General features: G+C 43.4%; 1 protein-coding gene across 3 annotated transcripts in view; it reads right to left on the minus strand.

Annotated features, from left to right (window-relative positions):
* Window positions 1-12,300, minus strand: part of LRP2 (LDL receptor related protein 2) — a 140,350-nt gene extending 128,050 nt beyond the window's left edge. For all 3 annotated transcript variants that reach the window (XM_037848924.1, XM_037848923.1, XM_037848926.1), the window contains exon 1: window positions 12,038-12,300. In XM_037848924.1, coding sequence (XP_037704852.1) covers window positions 12,038-12,296 — 259 coding nt within the window. In that variant the 5' untranslated portion in view covers window positions 12,297-12,300. The remainder of the gene's footprint in view (window positions 1-12,037) is intronic.
* Between the last annotated feature and the right edge of the window lie 4,274 nt (window positions 12,301-16,574).

Genomic DNA, 16,574 nt, shown 5'->3' on the forward strand with positions numbered 1-16,574 from the left:
AGGAAATGGAAATTAAAAAGGCTGATGTAGAATCATCTACTCCCAAACACATTGGGAATTGTGAGTAGTGGGGGTCAGCCAGGCAGAGAGAAAGGGAGAGTCAAATGAAGAGAAACATTGCAAAGCCACTTGCAGTGACAGAGACAGCAATTTTCTCTTTTCCCATCAGGACTTTGACATGGCCTCCAGGGGTCTGGAAAGCACTCAAAGCATTTTAGCTGTTATTATTACAGTTCATTCCCCCAACTTCTGTACCCATACATGCATTTAAATGAGTCATTCTCCTGCCTCTAGCCTCTTTGGTCATGGTTGCATATGGAGTCCCCAAAAGAATAGGACCGAGATGAGAAATAGTGTGCCCAGTGGACAAGGAGCCATGGGCATTTTTAAGCAGTCTGGAGCCCTTGCTGGTTGGACTCGTTTTTCCTTCTTCATTCATCAGGAATATGACCCATGAGTATCCTGACTTGATATGCGATGTTCTTTCCAACACAGTCCACGCTGCCTCCCTGAATTGGGAAGGCACACCCCTCCTCAGGAGGGCCTGCTGTCTGATCAAGACTGTGCCATGCTCTCAGCTTTCTTTCGTGTTCCGTTTAAACACAGAATGACAGTCCACTAACATAATGTCTAAAAACTTTGGCTTATCTTTTTGTAAAAGCTACTGTAGCAAATCTATCCTAAAAATAGCCAAATGACCCATTCGGTATGTACTGAAGATTCTCACAGGGTAACCTAATGCCTGGAACAGAAATTAAAAAGGCTGATGTAGAATCATCTACTCTCAAACACATTGGGAATCGTGAGTAGTGGGGGTCAGCAGGCAGAGGAAAGGGGAGAGTAAAATGAAGAGAAACATTGCAAAGCCACTTGCAGTGGCAGAGACAGCAATTTTCTCTTTTCCCATCAAGGCCTTGATATGGCCTCCCGGGGTCTGAGGACATTCAGGGCTGGCAACAGCAGGGGTATGGTGATGCACTGAGGACACCTCTTCTTAGCCCACATGTCCACAGTGGTATCCCTCCAGTCCTCATTCAACGTGTAGTTATTTATTTAGCCCTATTCTGGATGCTGGGAATAAAGCAATGAATAAAAGATGAAAATCTCTGCCCACGTGGAATTTACACCTTACAGAAGGAGACATTATGTAAGTAAGCAAACAAATTGCTTTCATACTTTATGTCAAATCAGGTAACTGTGGTAGAGAAAGTAAATCAGAAAATAGAGATAGGAAATGCCCATGTGCTGATAGTGACGGTAGCACAAAACTGTGAACATAATCAAATCAATGGCCCTGAATTATATATTATATATAATAATGTCATTATAAGGGAAAATTTTAGGTTATATATGTTTCTAGAATAAATATTTTAAAAAGGTACATAGGACTGTACAACACAGTGAACCCTAAGGTAAACCATAAACTATACTTAGTGCAATTATAAAAATGTGCTTCTGTCAACTGTAACAAATGTATCACACTATTACAAGGTGTTAATGATCAGGTGGTCAATCAGAATGACTTCCATTAAACAAACAGGAAACTACAAATGCTGGAGAGGATGTGGAGAAATTGGAACTCTTATTCATTGTTGGTAGGACTGTATAATGGTTCAGCCACTCTAGAAGACAGTCTGGCAGTTCCTTAGAAAACTAAATAAGTTACCCTAGGATCTGGCAATTTCACTTCTCGGTATATACCCAGAAGATCTGAAAGCACTGACATGAACAGATATTTGCACACCAATGTTCATAGCGGCATTGTTCACAATTGTCAAAAGATAGAAACAACCCAAATGTCCTTCAACAGATGAGTGGATAAATAAAATGTGGTATATACACACAATGGAATACTACGCAGCAGTAAGAAGAAATGATGTTGTGAAACATATGACAACTTGGATGAACCTTGAAGACATAATGCTGAGCGAAATAAGCCAGGCACAAAAAGAGAAATATTATATGCTACCACTAATGTGAACATTGCTGGGGGAGGATGCAGGGGCATTGGGCTTCCCCACCTCAATGGTTGCTAATGTGCTGACAGACATTGGGGACCAGTGGTTTGATGGGCTGAGCCCTCTATCATGGGACTTGCCCTTGAGAAGACTGTTAAAAGGAGAGGCTAGGCCTGCTTATAATTGTGCCTAAGAGTCTCCTCCTGAATGCCTCTTTGTTGCTCAGATGTGGCCCTCTTCTCTAGCTAAGTCAACTTGGCAGATGAAATCACTGCCCTCCCCCCTACATGGGATCTGACACCCAAGGGTGTAAATCCCCCTGGCAAAGTGGAATATGACTCCCAGGGAGGAATCTGGACCTGGCATCCTGGGATGGAGAACATCTTCTTGACCAAAAGGGGGATGTGAAAGGAAATGAAATAAGTTTCAGTGGCTGAGAGATTCCAAAAGGAGCCAAGAGATCACTCTGGTGGGCACAATATAGATAAACCTTTTTAGGTTCTAATGAATTGGAACAGCTAGCAGTAAATACCTGAAACTATCAAACTACAAACCCTTGAATCTTGAAGACGGTTGTATAAAAATGTAGCTTATGAGGGGTGACAATGTGATTGGGAAAGCCATATGGACCACACTCCCCTTTGTCCAGTGTATGGATGGATGAGTAGAAAAACAGGGGCAAAAGAAAAAAAAGAAAAAAAAAAAGCACCCAGTATTCCTTTTCACTTTAATTTTTATTCTTATTACTTGCGTGTGTGTGGTAATGAAAATGTCCAAAAATTAATTTTGGTGATGGATGCACAACTATATGGTGGTACTGTGAACAACTGATTGTACACTTTGTATGACTGCCTGGTATGTGAATATATCTCAATAAAATTGAATTATTTTAAAAAAATAATAATTAGGTGGTATGAGAACCCGTATTTTATGCATGATTTTTCGGTAAACCCACAACTTCTCTAATGAAAAAAAGAAGTTGTGTTGGGGGGGAGGCTCTTAAATCAAGTATTCAGAAAAAGCAACACTGTGAAGGTGACCTATGAGCAAAGACCTGTAGGAGGTTAGCAATCAAGTCATACACAGTCCAAGCAAGAACACTCAGAAGGAGAGAAGGCAAATGCAAAAGCCTTAAAAAGCAAGGATATCACTGTGCAGAGCACTACGAGTGGGGGCAGAGGAGATAAGGTCAGGGAGGTAACAAGAAGGCCAGAGGGATAGGGTCTGGTAGACTGTTGCCACCCAGGTTCCCCTTCAAGAAAGGACTTGTTACCAGCTGCAAGGAAGGCCTTTCTACCCGTACTCAGCTGCTTTGGGGTCTGTCTCGGCTGCAGAGAGCCATCTTGCCCACAGTCATGCCCTTCCCAGGGCCGGCAGCTTCCAGTGTGCGAGCAAGGCCACTTAAGCCTTACACAGGACATGCTCACAGGCAACTTTTGCTCCAGAACTCACCACCAGGTTGGCCACAGTTCAACTTCTTCCTCTGCCCAATTCTGCTTCCACCCCTTCCCTTCACAGGGGTTGATCCTAATGAACCCCATTTCAGTGTCAGTTTCTGGACAACCCAACTTGTTGAAGACAGAAGCTACACACAAGAGGTTTCAAGCAGAACAGCGGCATGATCTGACAGATGTTCTAAAAGCGTTGCTATAGCTGCTGTTTGAGAGTAGACAGAAGTGCCAAAGGGAAGCAGGGCGATCAGTAAGGAAGCTATTGCAACAATCCAGGGAAAAGATGACAGTGACTTCGATCCTTGAAGTAGAGGTGAAGTGGTGAGAAGTGGTTGGATTCTAGATCTATTTTGAAGATGGAAGCAACAGGATTTCCTGATGGGTTGGATGTGGGTTATAAACTAGTCAAGTTAGACTCCAAAGTTTGGGGCCTGAACAAGGTTGGAGCAGCCATTTACTGAGATGGAGAAGTCTATGTGGAAAGCAGGTTTGGGGCATTAATAGGTCAAAAGTTCAGTTTTGGACATGTTACATCTGAGGTAATTATTTGACAGGCATGTGGATATATCAAATAAGTAATGGGATATATAGATCTGGAGTTTAGGGTAGCAGTCTGGATAGAGTCATAAATTTGGAAGTTGTCAACATACAGATGGTCTTTAAAGCCATGAGACAGGATGAGGTTACCAAAGGAATAGTGCAGATAGAGGTGAAAACAGGTCAGAGAGATGGATGCCAGGAATAAGCACAAGATATCAAAGATATACCAAGGAGATACCAAGGAGGTCAGCAGCATAGGAAGGAAATCAGGAGAATGTGGTATCCCGGAAGCCAGATTAAGTGTTTGATGGAAGAAGGCAAGATACACTGTGTCCAATGCTGCTGATCAGTTAAATGAGAACTGAGAATCAATCATTGCTTTTAACAGCATGGAGGTCACCCGTTATCTTGACAAAAGAAATTTCTGTGAAGGATATGGGGGCAAATGCCAAATGCCATCGATTTGAGTGAGAATTGGAGGAGAAAAATTACAGACAGTGGATGTAGACAAATCTGTCAAGGAATTTTGTTGTAAAGAAACAAAAAATAGAGTGAAAGCTGAAAGGGAATATGGGAAAAAGAGGACTTTGCAAAAGAGAAGAGACAACTGCTGAGGTGAGAAAAAATAGTATCTAAAACATGAATGAACTGATTGGATGGCATGGAAAGTTCATCCACAGTATCAGGAGGAAAGACAGAATATGGGCTGAAGTGCAGGCATTATAGCTGGGTCATCACTGTCCACGAAAAGAGTTTTCCTTTTTCTTGTAACACCCCCACCTCAAAAGAAAGAACAGATTTAACAAGATACATATACTTAACTGCCACTGGAAGGAATTTGCAATTAGTTCAGTTTACACAACTGAAAAATGAGGGGTTACTATCTCAGTTGTTCCCAAATTGTCCAGCCCTCAGAAATACCTAATCTGGAGATACAGATGCCCATGACTCTGATTTAGTAAGTCTGGGTTTGGGCCTAAGAACCCACGTACTTTTTAAAGCTCCCCAGGGACAGTAACAGAAAAGATAAAAATAAAATGTATACATATGATTTAATTAAAAGAAAAATAAAGTATCCCAGGCAATTCTGATAATAGGTCAAGCCAGGAGGAGTTAGCAGATTTCTATCTAGAGTCTCGAGAAATTACAAATATCAACAAATAATTGTGATGAAATAATGCTTTTGAGGACATAACTGACAGCTCCTAAAAAGTGAGTTCTCCCTGTTTATGATCAAGAAGGTGAATTCTCCCTGTTCATGATCAAGAAAACACGTGGCCCAGCCCATTTGCCCTCGCAGCCATGTTATAGCTATGTGGGAAGCTAGACTGAAAACAAAGCCTAAACCAAGAAGTGGTTAGTCAGGAAAAACGGAACTAAAGCCTGACTGTACCTCATCTGAACCCCAATCTACCTCACAATTTTTTTACTTACATTAGCCAACAAATACCCTCTATTGTTAAAGCCAGTTTGAGTTTTTGATTTATTGTTTCTTACAACAAAAAGTATTCTCTACACCTTTGCCCACATCAATGAAACAGTGCTAGCATTTCTCCTACCCTTCAGTGAGATTAAAATGTAAGTGGCATAATTCAGATAAAAGACTTCCATTCTTAAATTCAACTTTAAGGATTTTCCTGAATTCAACTTTACAAGTCTGTATTCAATAAAAGCTTCTCCGTGTTAATGAGAAAAACCAAAGAACTGGGCCCAAAACAACATGCAAACCTCACTATAAAACCCAAGAAAGCCTAGCATAACAGAATTGTAACTACTTTCCTACTGTACTTTTTCAGATTTCCTCAATGCCCACTGGACCCCAAAAGTAGAATATATGTTGTTACTTATTGGCTGATGGTACAAGACTTCAGGTATTGCTTTACTAAGTCAGATCAAGATCTGGACAATAAACAAGTCATTGTATCCATGGTAACAAGTGGCTTAAGTTTTCAATGCACAGAATGGTAATTACATTTCCTCCTTTCATTCACCTCTCACTGTTTCCAATAACCTTGGGGTCAGGCATGACTTGGGGGCTAATGACCAAAAGCATTGAGATTTCAACATGAAAACTTCAAATTGCCTAATCTGTCATTTTCTCATAGAGACTTACATTCCCTTATCTTGGATTTCAACCCTGTCCTACATCAAAAGTGTCCTAGCATAAAAGCTAACCATTTTACTTCTGAAATGATAATGTTTCCATTTTCACAGAACACACTATTAGAAATAAGACTTAAATTAAATACCAAGAAATTAACTATGGGCATAGACTGCATATATTTAGGATTTCTGAATTAATCCAGTGAGGTATGAAAGATACCTGTTCTGCCATATACAGAAGTCCCTGGTTTAAGTGCTAGGGACTCTTGGATATGCAGCAAGATGTATTAAGATATATTGCCTCTTTGGAAGCAAGCTTAACATGCTTCCAAACCTTGTTATCTATTTTTTCTTTCTACCCTGTCCTTATAGCCGAAGCCTAGTGCCTAGAATAGGGACAAAGTCAGGAATATCAACAAGGGAATGGAGTAGACTGGAAAATAAGCAAAGGCATAAGGTTCTCAGAAACATGAAATCCTAAAATGAACTCAAGAGCTCCTCCTGTATTCTGTTGCTTTCAGCTGATTTGTCCAGAACCTTCTAAACTTAAAGGTGCAACATGGCCTCATGAACACAGAGTGCCACATCTTTTATCTTAATGTTACCAATACTTTTCCTTCAATTCTTTGAGTTATCCCAGGACTGCTCCTGAGAAATTTCTCCTCAAGTCTGTCTTCGCATATAAAATGAACGTAACATCAGTCACTCTTATCTGATAAGGTATACAGGACACCTGTTGTTTTTGCAGCCCAGCATCTACTCAGCATTCTTCTGGGAGCCTTGCCCCAATTTTCCTCCGGGGTCCATACTTAGTCCCTGACCTCGGGGGCCAAGCACATGATCCAAGCACATTCACAACTCTGGACACAATGACTAGGTTCTCCAATGAGCATGTGACCCAAGCAGTCCCTGAGATGAAACCGAGACTTTTACTGGGAACAGTAAAACAATGCTTTCATGTCATGTCAGTGGAGCCATTGACAGCCATCTTACAACACCAGAGGAAACATGTCTGAGAATGAAGTCATCTCAGAGCCACAATATGGAGAGAAAACATATTTACATCACATAGGGTAAACTCCCATTTTACATTGTTGAGCCAAATGAAACTATCAGTATTTGACTATTAACCTAGAAATACAGCAATCTCATAGTTCAACCCAATAATCTGCGTCTTTCAATTATTTGAATAAACTTCCTTTTAGTTTTCATTTCTGTCATTTCTTCATTTCTCTCATCTGTCATTTGCAGAAACAAGAGTCCTGACTAATAAGTAAGGTTCCTGTAGCCAATAAAACAGCATACATAGATGCATCATTCACAGGAACACTTGCAAAGAACATGCCAAGATTCTACAATATCTTCCTCCCCCTATTTTGGAAAACATCAAATTCATGAAGAAGTGTAATAATGATAGAAATCTATCAGTCCACAAAAACATTTTCACACCCTGTAAAGTAGATAAATGCCCATTTTACAGATAAGAAAACTGAACCTGAAAGTTGAATGTGATGCCCTAGAGTTCCCAAATAGTAAATGGCAGAGCCAGAATTCAAACCCAGATCCTCTGTAACCGGCAAATCTCAAGCTCTTCATCCTTCCATCTCAAAATGCTGAGACTGTCAAGAAATTAACTTAGAGAACAACTGCATGAGGCCCCATCAAACATACGAAGCACTAAAGAAGCGTCCCTGACCAAAATAACTACCAAGATGACCATTTTCAAAAATAGTAACATTGGCAAGATCCTGGACAGGGTTACTAGGAACTATTGAACGATACGATCTCAGAAGCTTAAATGCAAACCTGCAGTCCCTTTTAACTGTAACATTGAGACTCCTCTTCAGTTCTCATCCTCCTTAACCTACCTATAGTGTCGATACTATTGACTTACTAGCCCACTGTAGCCCTTTATAATATGTTTGTAGAATATGCAAAAATTCCTTATGATCACAAAGTTAATAGGATATGATATAACCATTTGATTATAGAAAAAGGCTCGATCAAACTCATTTTCCCCATACTAGACTAGGGCTTCACAATTAGTACCTTTTTAGTTGCTCTGTATCATGCAGTATACCTTTCAATTCAACAAACATTTGTAAGCACCTTCTACTTTCTACTTGTACATCATGCTTTTGGACACTCAGGAAAAATTTATCTAGTTTCTTGACATTATTTAAAAATTCTAATCAAAATTTTATAAAGTGTTCTTAGAGGGCCTGCTCAGAGAACATGGACAATGATTAACCATGAATTAATAATTACATTGAATATAACCAAAAACCTAGTTTCATAGCAAGCTACACTCCAAAATTCAAAGATCTTCAAAATGTGTTTTTATGGCCCAAGAATGAGAAAAAATGAATCCTGAGATATGGTCTATGGGAGGTGGGGCATTAAAGAGGCTTAAATTCTGTATCAAGCTAAAAGCCTGTGACCAGCGGCTGTATACCCTTAGGCCCTGGAGGTGACCCACCCAGTTTTGAAGACTAAGATCATCTACTCATCATACTTTACCTCATCTGATAAGTCCGAATCAGTACAAGAGTAATCTAGAACTCTCCTTAACCAACCAGACATTCAGAGGACCTGTACCTGAAAATGGTCAAGTAGGAAGATAGGAATGAGGAGGCCTGGGTCTTAGCCTTGTTGTGCACCATCTGCCTTTAGACAAAGCACTTAGACCCTTCCCTCCTCCATCCACCCACACCCCTCCTCTAGGTTGTTATCTTATCTTTAAAATAATGCAAGCGGACCAGTTGATAACTAAGTTTTCCAACTTAGTCAAGAAATACTTTAAATTAACTAGTAAACAGGACAGGCACATGATAGAATGGAGTTAAGGCAGAAGCCCTATAGACTGGCAAGAAAGAACTTCAAGCAAAAAAAGGGAAGCCATCTGCTGTGAAACAAAAGCAGGAGTGAAGCACCAGAAATGTGACGGAACCACAATGTTGTGATTTTGTTACTGGCCCCAAAACTCTTTTTTTAAATAGTGAGCAAAAGTGTTAATAAAAGTAGCTATTAATCATTTTCTATGCTTTACACCATTCTAAGCACTTTGTATACTGTCCCTGGGCTCATAAAATGTCAATGGAGTAGGCGTTTCAATTTTGCAGATAATCACTTTGTATAAGTGAAGTGACTTTCCTAAGGCCACACAGATAAAAAGTGGTGGAGCCATTCAGCTATTACCAGAACCCAGACAGCTTGACTCCACAGCCCAATATCACCTTTTTTTCTTAAAAATCCATGTTACTTTTTTCATAAAAATCCAAGAACTTTTTTTCTTAAAAATCCATGTGCAAAATGAGAAAAATGCAAATAACTTTTTCATACAGACACAGTATAATTAAAAAAAAAAAAAACACTTTACCATGGAACACTCAAAGTTCTCTTAGAATTTCTAGCAATTCAGAGTTAGTAGTGGGGTCCTTCCAAAAATGCTGAAATATAAGGGCATCCACAATGTCATCACACTTCCCTTCATCTGATTAAGTCAGGATCAATTCAAGAATCTAGGAATTCCCTCACCCTTGTAGGCTTAGAGGACATGTATCCAAAAATTGTAAAGTAGAAAAACTGGGAATGAGGAGATTTGGGAAAACTGCAAATGGTTTCTTTAAAAATATCCACATTTAATTAGGCAGGTGAATTTTACCTTATGGTAAAGACTGGCAAATGCTCCTCAGCTTCCTTAGAACCTCTCATGTGTATAGTAAAAGAGAGTACATTTTTGGTACAACAGAGTTGGGGAAACAAAAATCTAAAACTGTGGTTAAAGTCCACAGTTAAATCGTGGACTCTGGAACAAAAATTATTTGGGTTTGCCTCACAGCTCAGCCATTTCCTAGCAGTATGACCTTGAACAAGAAAGTTCTGTGCCTCAGTTTCCTCATCTGTAAAATAGGGATAAGAGTACCTACTTCCAGGGTTATTAACTGAGTCAGTAAGTGTAAAGTACTTAGAACAAGGCCTGGTACATGTAAGTGTATATGTTTGCTATCACTACATAGATCATTACATTATATATTGTTATTATAGAATGGAAGATAGATAGATGTAAGCCATCAAGAAGAATAAGTGCAAGTTATTTAAAGACTAAACCATCAACCCTGAGGAGAGTATTGGTTTTGGTTGTACCAGGACATTACCAAGTGAACCCAGCCAAGATTTTCTTTTGCCCAGCACTGACAGGAACATATAGCAAATCCTATGGCCATATTTAGGACATAAATTACACATAACCCTAAGCACTGTCCACCTCAGAAGAAATCTTCCACAATAATAAATGAGTATATTTTTCTGGCACTTACAACATTTTTACAATTGTTACCAAGTGTTCTTGGTTAAAGATTTTTGCAAGACCAATGGGGATATTGGCATTTCCAAACTTACTTCTTCCCAGTAAGTTTGAAACGGGTACTGTTAGGTGTTGCTATATAATTACTTACTTGATTCCCTCTAAGGAGCTTACGCTAAGAATTGGGGAAAGAAAGCAGATTAACCATTTGAATACATGCCACGGCCCATCCACAAGCCCTCCCCTCCCCCTGGTAAGTGGGGGCTTCCACAGTCCCCACCCATCAACCCCAACATGTGATCCAGGGAAATCAATTTATTGCTTTGGCTAATCCTACAACAAAAGGAGTCTCATTTTCATTGTAGGGCAATTAAGTTGTCCAACGGGAAAGAAGAGGCTGGAGGGAAAAGGGGGGACTCTCCCATCCCCACAGACAGAGTAGTCCCCGCGGCGGCAGCAGCGTCCGCTCTGTCTGGTGGTGGGTCACACGCAGCTCCCGACTGCTACCTAGCAACGCAAAGCCAGGGAGAGAGCTCGCGGGTTCCCCGGCCTCCTCCTCGCCCTTCGCCCTTCCCATTCATTCCCGGTCGGTCGCGCTCTCTCGCTCTCTCGCTCTCGCTCTCTCTCGCTCTCGCTCTCTCTCATTCTCCCCAAAGCTTTCTTTTGAAACTCGCTCTCACACCTTCTCTCCCTTTTCTTCTCCACTTGCTTCTTTCCCTCTCTCCTTTTTCCTCTTACTTTTTTATTCTTTTTCCTCCTCTTTCCCTGTCCTCTGTTTCTCCAAAAAAAAAGTAAACTCTCAGACCACTTGAGAGACATTTAAAGCGCTTCACCCCAGAAACTTTCTGCATTAGAGCTCTTAAAACTGGCCGCGCAGACAAGCTCCATTCATCAACACAAAAACCCCCACCTCCAGGGTTGAAAAAGAAAACCCCTCAAGAAAATACTCTAGTGTATCAACTGCTCTCTCGGCCAATCACACCTCCCGGCCTTATCTCGGCTCATAAATGATCTGTATCATGAGATGCAGTCTCTTGGGGTCACCGCGGGACCAAGTTTTGCCGGTGATTGGAGAGAGGGCGCGGGGAGGAGGGGTGCGCCAGATCCAAGTCCCTGGGGGAGAGAGGGGTCACCGCAGGACCAAGTTACCCAGTGATTGGGGCAAGGGGAAGGAGGTGCCGCGACCCAAGGCTTGTGCGCGCGAAAGGATCCTCCCCAGCCCGCAGGCGTTGCAGGTGGAAAACTGCACACCGAGCGGACCACTCAGCCACGGCGAGAATAAATCCGCAGAGGTTAGCAGGCTGAGGGTCCGCGGGGGACCACACCATTCTCCTGGATTCCAACTGCAAAGTACTTTCCAGAAAAACGAAATATTCCCCGTGGGAACAATAATGGGTTACCCGCGGGGTGCGCTGTCACAGAAATCTACTGGGCTGCTTTCTCAAGTTTGCGGCTGCACAGTCCTCAGCCGGGCGAAGGAGGGGCGCTTCTTGCAGCTCGCGGTGCAACCTGAGCGCCCCAGGGGAAGCCGCTGCGGCACCGCCGCCTTGCCCTGGCCCCTGCCCGGCCGCTCTCCCCTCCGCCCTCCCGCTGGCCCATTCGTCGCCCTGCGGATTCGACCCTGCCACGGCGGGGGAAGCCAAGCGCTTCGCGCGGAGTTCTGGCTGGCGGGGGCTTACCTTCGCCTCTCGCCGGCGCCAAGCAGGCTGCGAGCGCCAGCAGCAGCGTGCACGCCGCCGCCGCCGCCACCCCCCTGCGCTCCATCCCCGCGACGGTCCCAGCGCGCTGCCGCCGCGGTCCCGGCCTCGCGGTTCCTTCCCCAGGAGGTGGGCGCGCGTTGTACGCAGCTTGGTCTGCGCCTCCGTTCGTGAGCGCTCCTTTAACTGCGCACCTTGGCCAGTTCCAAGTGACGGAAAGCCGGCCGGAATCCCCAGGCATCCCGTTTTCTACCCGCGCCAGTCCCCACCCTCCCGACAGTACATAAAGCGCTTTAGACAGGGCCGCCCCGGAACTTGCATGAGGGAATCCAGCGGGGCAGGCCCCCTGCCGCCCATCCCGCCCCCTGCACTTTGCAGCGCCGGTTGGGGTGGAGACTCAAAACACGTGCGCTCACACATGCACACTCCACATACACTCTTACACTCACGCCCACATACATGTGCTGATAGGCTCACACTTGCACTCACAGTTGCACACTCTTCACTGTCACACAAGCACGCAGTGATCACAGTTATACGCGGACGCACACTTCATTCACACTCACACTAACAGTGACTCCACGTGCATGCACACGCCTCAGTCACACACTCACATTGGCACACTCGCACGCAGGCACGCTCAGCCCTCCCCTCTCTGCAGGATTTGCCCTAGCACAAAAGCCAGCTGGACTGCATGGGGTAATCTGCCCCGACACAGTCTTAAACACCAAACAGGAATGCAGAGAAAAAAAGTCAAGAGTAAGAAAAAGAAGAAAAAGAAAGAGGGAAAAAAAGGAAGGGATGAAGAAGGAAAGAAAAACAAGAAAAACAAGAGAAGATGGAAAGAAAGAGAAGGGAGGGGAAAGAGAAAGGGGAAACGGAAGTGAAGAAAATAAGAGTCCGCTGGAGAGATTTGTCACCTTCATTCCTTAGTCTGAAATCTCTAGGCTCCCTCTAATACTCGGACTTCCCCTGGTAGGTTTGAGAAAGCTGAGATGGGATGCCCTGTGTTTTCAAAAGTTGGGAGTGGGGAATTAATGCTTAAATTGTACAGTGCCTGGGTTGATGGTAAAGTTTTGGAAATGGACTGTGGTGATGGTAGCACACCATTGTGAAACCGCACTGAACTATATATTTGAATGTGGTTTAAAAGGGGGAAATGTGAGGTCGTATATATGCTACTAGAATAAAACTTTTTAAAACAAAACGTATAACTGTACAACCAGTGAACCCTATTGTAAACGCTAAACTGTAGTTAATAGGACAATTATAAAAATGTTCTTTCGTGAATTAACAAATGTACCACACTAATTCAAGGTGTTAATAATTGGGTGGTATATGGGAACTCTGTATTTTTTATTTTTATGTAAACCTACAACTTTTGTAATAAAATAAAAAGTTGGGGAAGGGGTTGGATCCTTGTTTGGCTTTTAAGCACCACATGTACAGATATCATGGCCGGCTTGCGCTTCTGCATTTGCAGAGCAATTCATTCTGAAGTAAAATTGAAAAGAATGAACATTATCGCCATGGTGCCCGTGTTTCTTTATATGAGGGAGAAACACAGTAGGTTCAGAGAGTCCCGGTCTGGCCCCCAAAAACACTGTGATTGAATCTTACATTTACCCTCAGAGCAACGCCTTTACCGAGTACGTGACACCAGAGCCAAAAGAAGTACGGTTGGTGAAACCTATTTCCCGGCCCTGGGAGCCCTCTGTGAGGAGAGGGTGCTTGCAGATCTAGGGTCGTCACAGAGCTTCCAACCCCGGCCCCTGCACCGGCTCGGCAGCGGGGCCTGGACGCACTGGTGCAAGAGGTCAGATGTCTTCCCATAGCCCTGGCTACCCGTGGTCTCCCGGCAGAGGCCCGCCGCCTAGACCTCCCCAGGAGTGAGGACCTGCCGGGAACCGCCTACCCCTTCTCCCCGGAACACCAATCTTCTGGTGCTCCTGCTCACCCCAACTGTCAGAAGCGCGCAGCATCCGTGGGCGTCCGTGGGCTTTCGTGGGCTTATACAACTGGGGGGGGTGGGGGCGGGGGGGTGGAGGTAGTGCTACTTTGAAAGACCGAGAGAGAGGCTTTAGACCAAAACTTTAAAATGTAGGGTTATGAGAAAGCGGGAGAGATTTCCTGGCTAGATTTGTAAATCCAGAGTTCTCTGCTCTGGTCAAAGTGCCTGGAAGGCTACTTGCCTTCTTGCACAGTGTTTGGTGCCGTGCGGTGCTGAGGAGGAGGCAGGATTTCGGGACCCGAGGAGCAGAAGGCTGGGAAGCAAGAAGGGTGACCGGATAGGAGGAGGGAAGCGGTGAGGGGCGAGATGCTGCACTCCAATGTCCGCGGGTGATTTATGCAGGTTCCAGGAGACCGGGACGTTGGTACAAGACCGCGCCAGGGTCAGGCCGCTCCGACGCCCGCCGGGGCAGCGCTGCATAGTCAATGAGCTTCTTTGCACCTCCCAGTTACAAAGAGCTACGGCTGGCGCTAGTGAGGCTCGCGCAGATGGGCGGGCGGCTGGAGAGAGGACCCTGCGCCCGGGAGAGGCAGGTCTCCCTCCAAGAGCGCGTAGGCGAGGGGGTGCGGCGAAAGTGTGCGCGCAGGCGTGAGTGCGGCGCTGTTCTGGCACTCGCGTGCGGGTGTGTGTGTGTGTGTGTGTGTGTGTGTGTGTGTGTCCTTTCAGTGTAGCAGCCAGGGCTCCAAACATTCCTTTCTGCACTGAAGGGTTTTCCTAATTGTTGTTGTCTTTGTGCTCCAGTGTTGCCAATTTACCGGAATTCCTGACGTGGTTGCACAGCAGGGCTCAGGCTGACCGAACCAGCCAGCTGCGTTTGTGTATGGGGCCTATCCTGAGGTTAATCCTAGAATAACGCAGAAGGGAGGGAAGAGAGGGCAGAAGGGAGGGGAACAGAAAAAGGGTGGGCATGGGGACCACTAACGGAGTAAGCTCCGATCTTCTCAGCAGTGTATGTTAACTCACACATTCAGGGTCTTTGCCACCAGAAAAATCCCATTCTCTCAACGCACTCCCAATCTCGTGGCATTTAAAAAACAGGCATTTTCTGCAGCCTGTGCCTTTCACATATTTATTTAAGAAATTAAACATATGAACCAGCAACTGGGAAAACAGGTTAATTCCTAATGCAGTTGTGATTTAAGGCAGCATCCTAATTTCTTTAGATTCCACTAAAATTTCTCTATATATATGAAAGAGAGTAACAGAGCAATTTAGTAAAAGAGTCACAGGGAGAAATGCTGAAAAGTGAAGTTTATTCTAGTAAATTTATGTTAATTGACTTCATATGTTTTTGGCTTGTCTCTGTTACTTTACATATTCATCTCAAAACCAATTATTGGAAAGATTTGCAGAACATTTGTTCTTATGAACCAGCTTCTACTTCCTGCTTCAAGTGGGCATGAAGTTGTATAATCATCGTGGATAAAATCCAACTTCAGTTTACTATTTGACCAACCCAGATTTGCTTCCTGAGACCCAAACTACTAACTGCCCAGTGGACAACTCCAATCCAGCGTATCCAAGACCTGGAACTCAACATGATGGAGCCTGAACCGTGAACTTCCAGTTTTCCTGAGCTCTGTAAGGACAACCACCAGGCAACTCATGGTCATTCTTGAATCTACCCACTTTCCCCCCACTTCACACATATGCAATCAATCATGAAATTCCGTTAACTCAAATTGCTCAGTTCACTCACTTCTCTTACCAATTGCTATCAACTTTTCTCACCTGAATTATGGCAAGATCTTTATAATGGGCTCCTTCTTGTCACTCTGGCTCCCTCCCATCTATTTTCCTTCTGGAACCATAATGATCTAAAGCAGTATTTTCACCAGACTAGTGCTTTCAAACAGAGGTCATTACCTATTAGAGAGTTATGAAATCAGTTTAGTAGGTCAAGACCAGAATTGTTTTTTAATGAAATACAACAAAATAGAAACTAAAATACCTTTCATGTGGAGAGGATATATATTGTTCCATTTTTACTGCGTAACTATCTAAAATATATTTATTATACATCTCAGTCAAAAAAAAAAACTGAGGTATAGCCCCACAAATTACTTATTAATTTAAAAAGAGAAAATAGTAACTTTAAGTGAAAAAAGCCAGCAGACACCACATTAACCAAGTAATCAAAGTCAATATAACAAAGTTAACATGAGACAAACTGACATCATGTGCCTCCTGATATGAGGTACTGTGAAGGAGATGTAAACAGCAGCACTTTGTGGCATTCCTACCAAAAATGCATAATCTGAATCTAATCAAAAGAAAACATCACACAAACCCAACTTGAGGGATGTTCTATGAAATAACTGACCTGTATTTTTTTTTAAATGGCAAGATCGTGAAAGACATAGAAAGGCTGAGAAACTGTTCCAGACTGAAGGAGACTAAAAGAGATACAACAACTAAATGCAATGTGTGGCCTAAGAAATCTTGGACTAAGAGAAAAGAAATAGCTCTAAATGACTTTTATTGGAAAACTCAGAGGCATTTCAATAT

The sequence above is a fragment of the Choloepus didactylus genome, chromosome 9 (assembly GCF_015220235.1).
Source record: "Choloepus didactylus isolate mChoDid1 chromosome 9, mChoDid1.pri, whole genome shotgun sequence".
In the NCBI taxonomy this organism is placed as follows: Eukaryota; Metazoa; Chordata; class Mammalia; order Pilosa; family Megalonychidae; genus Choloepus; species Choloepus didactylus.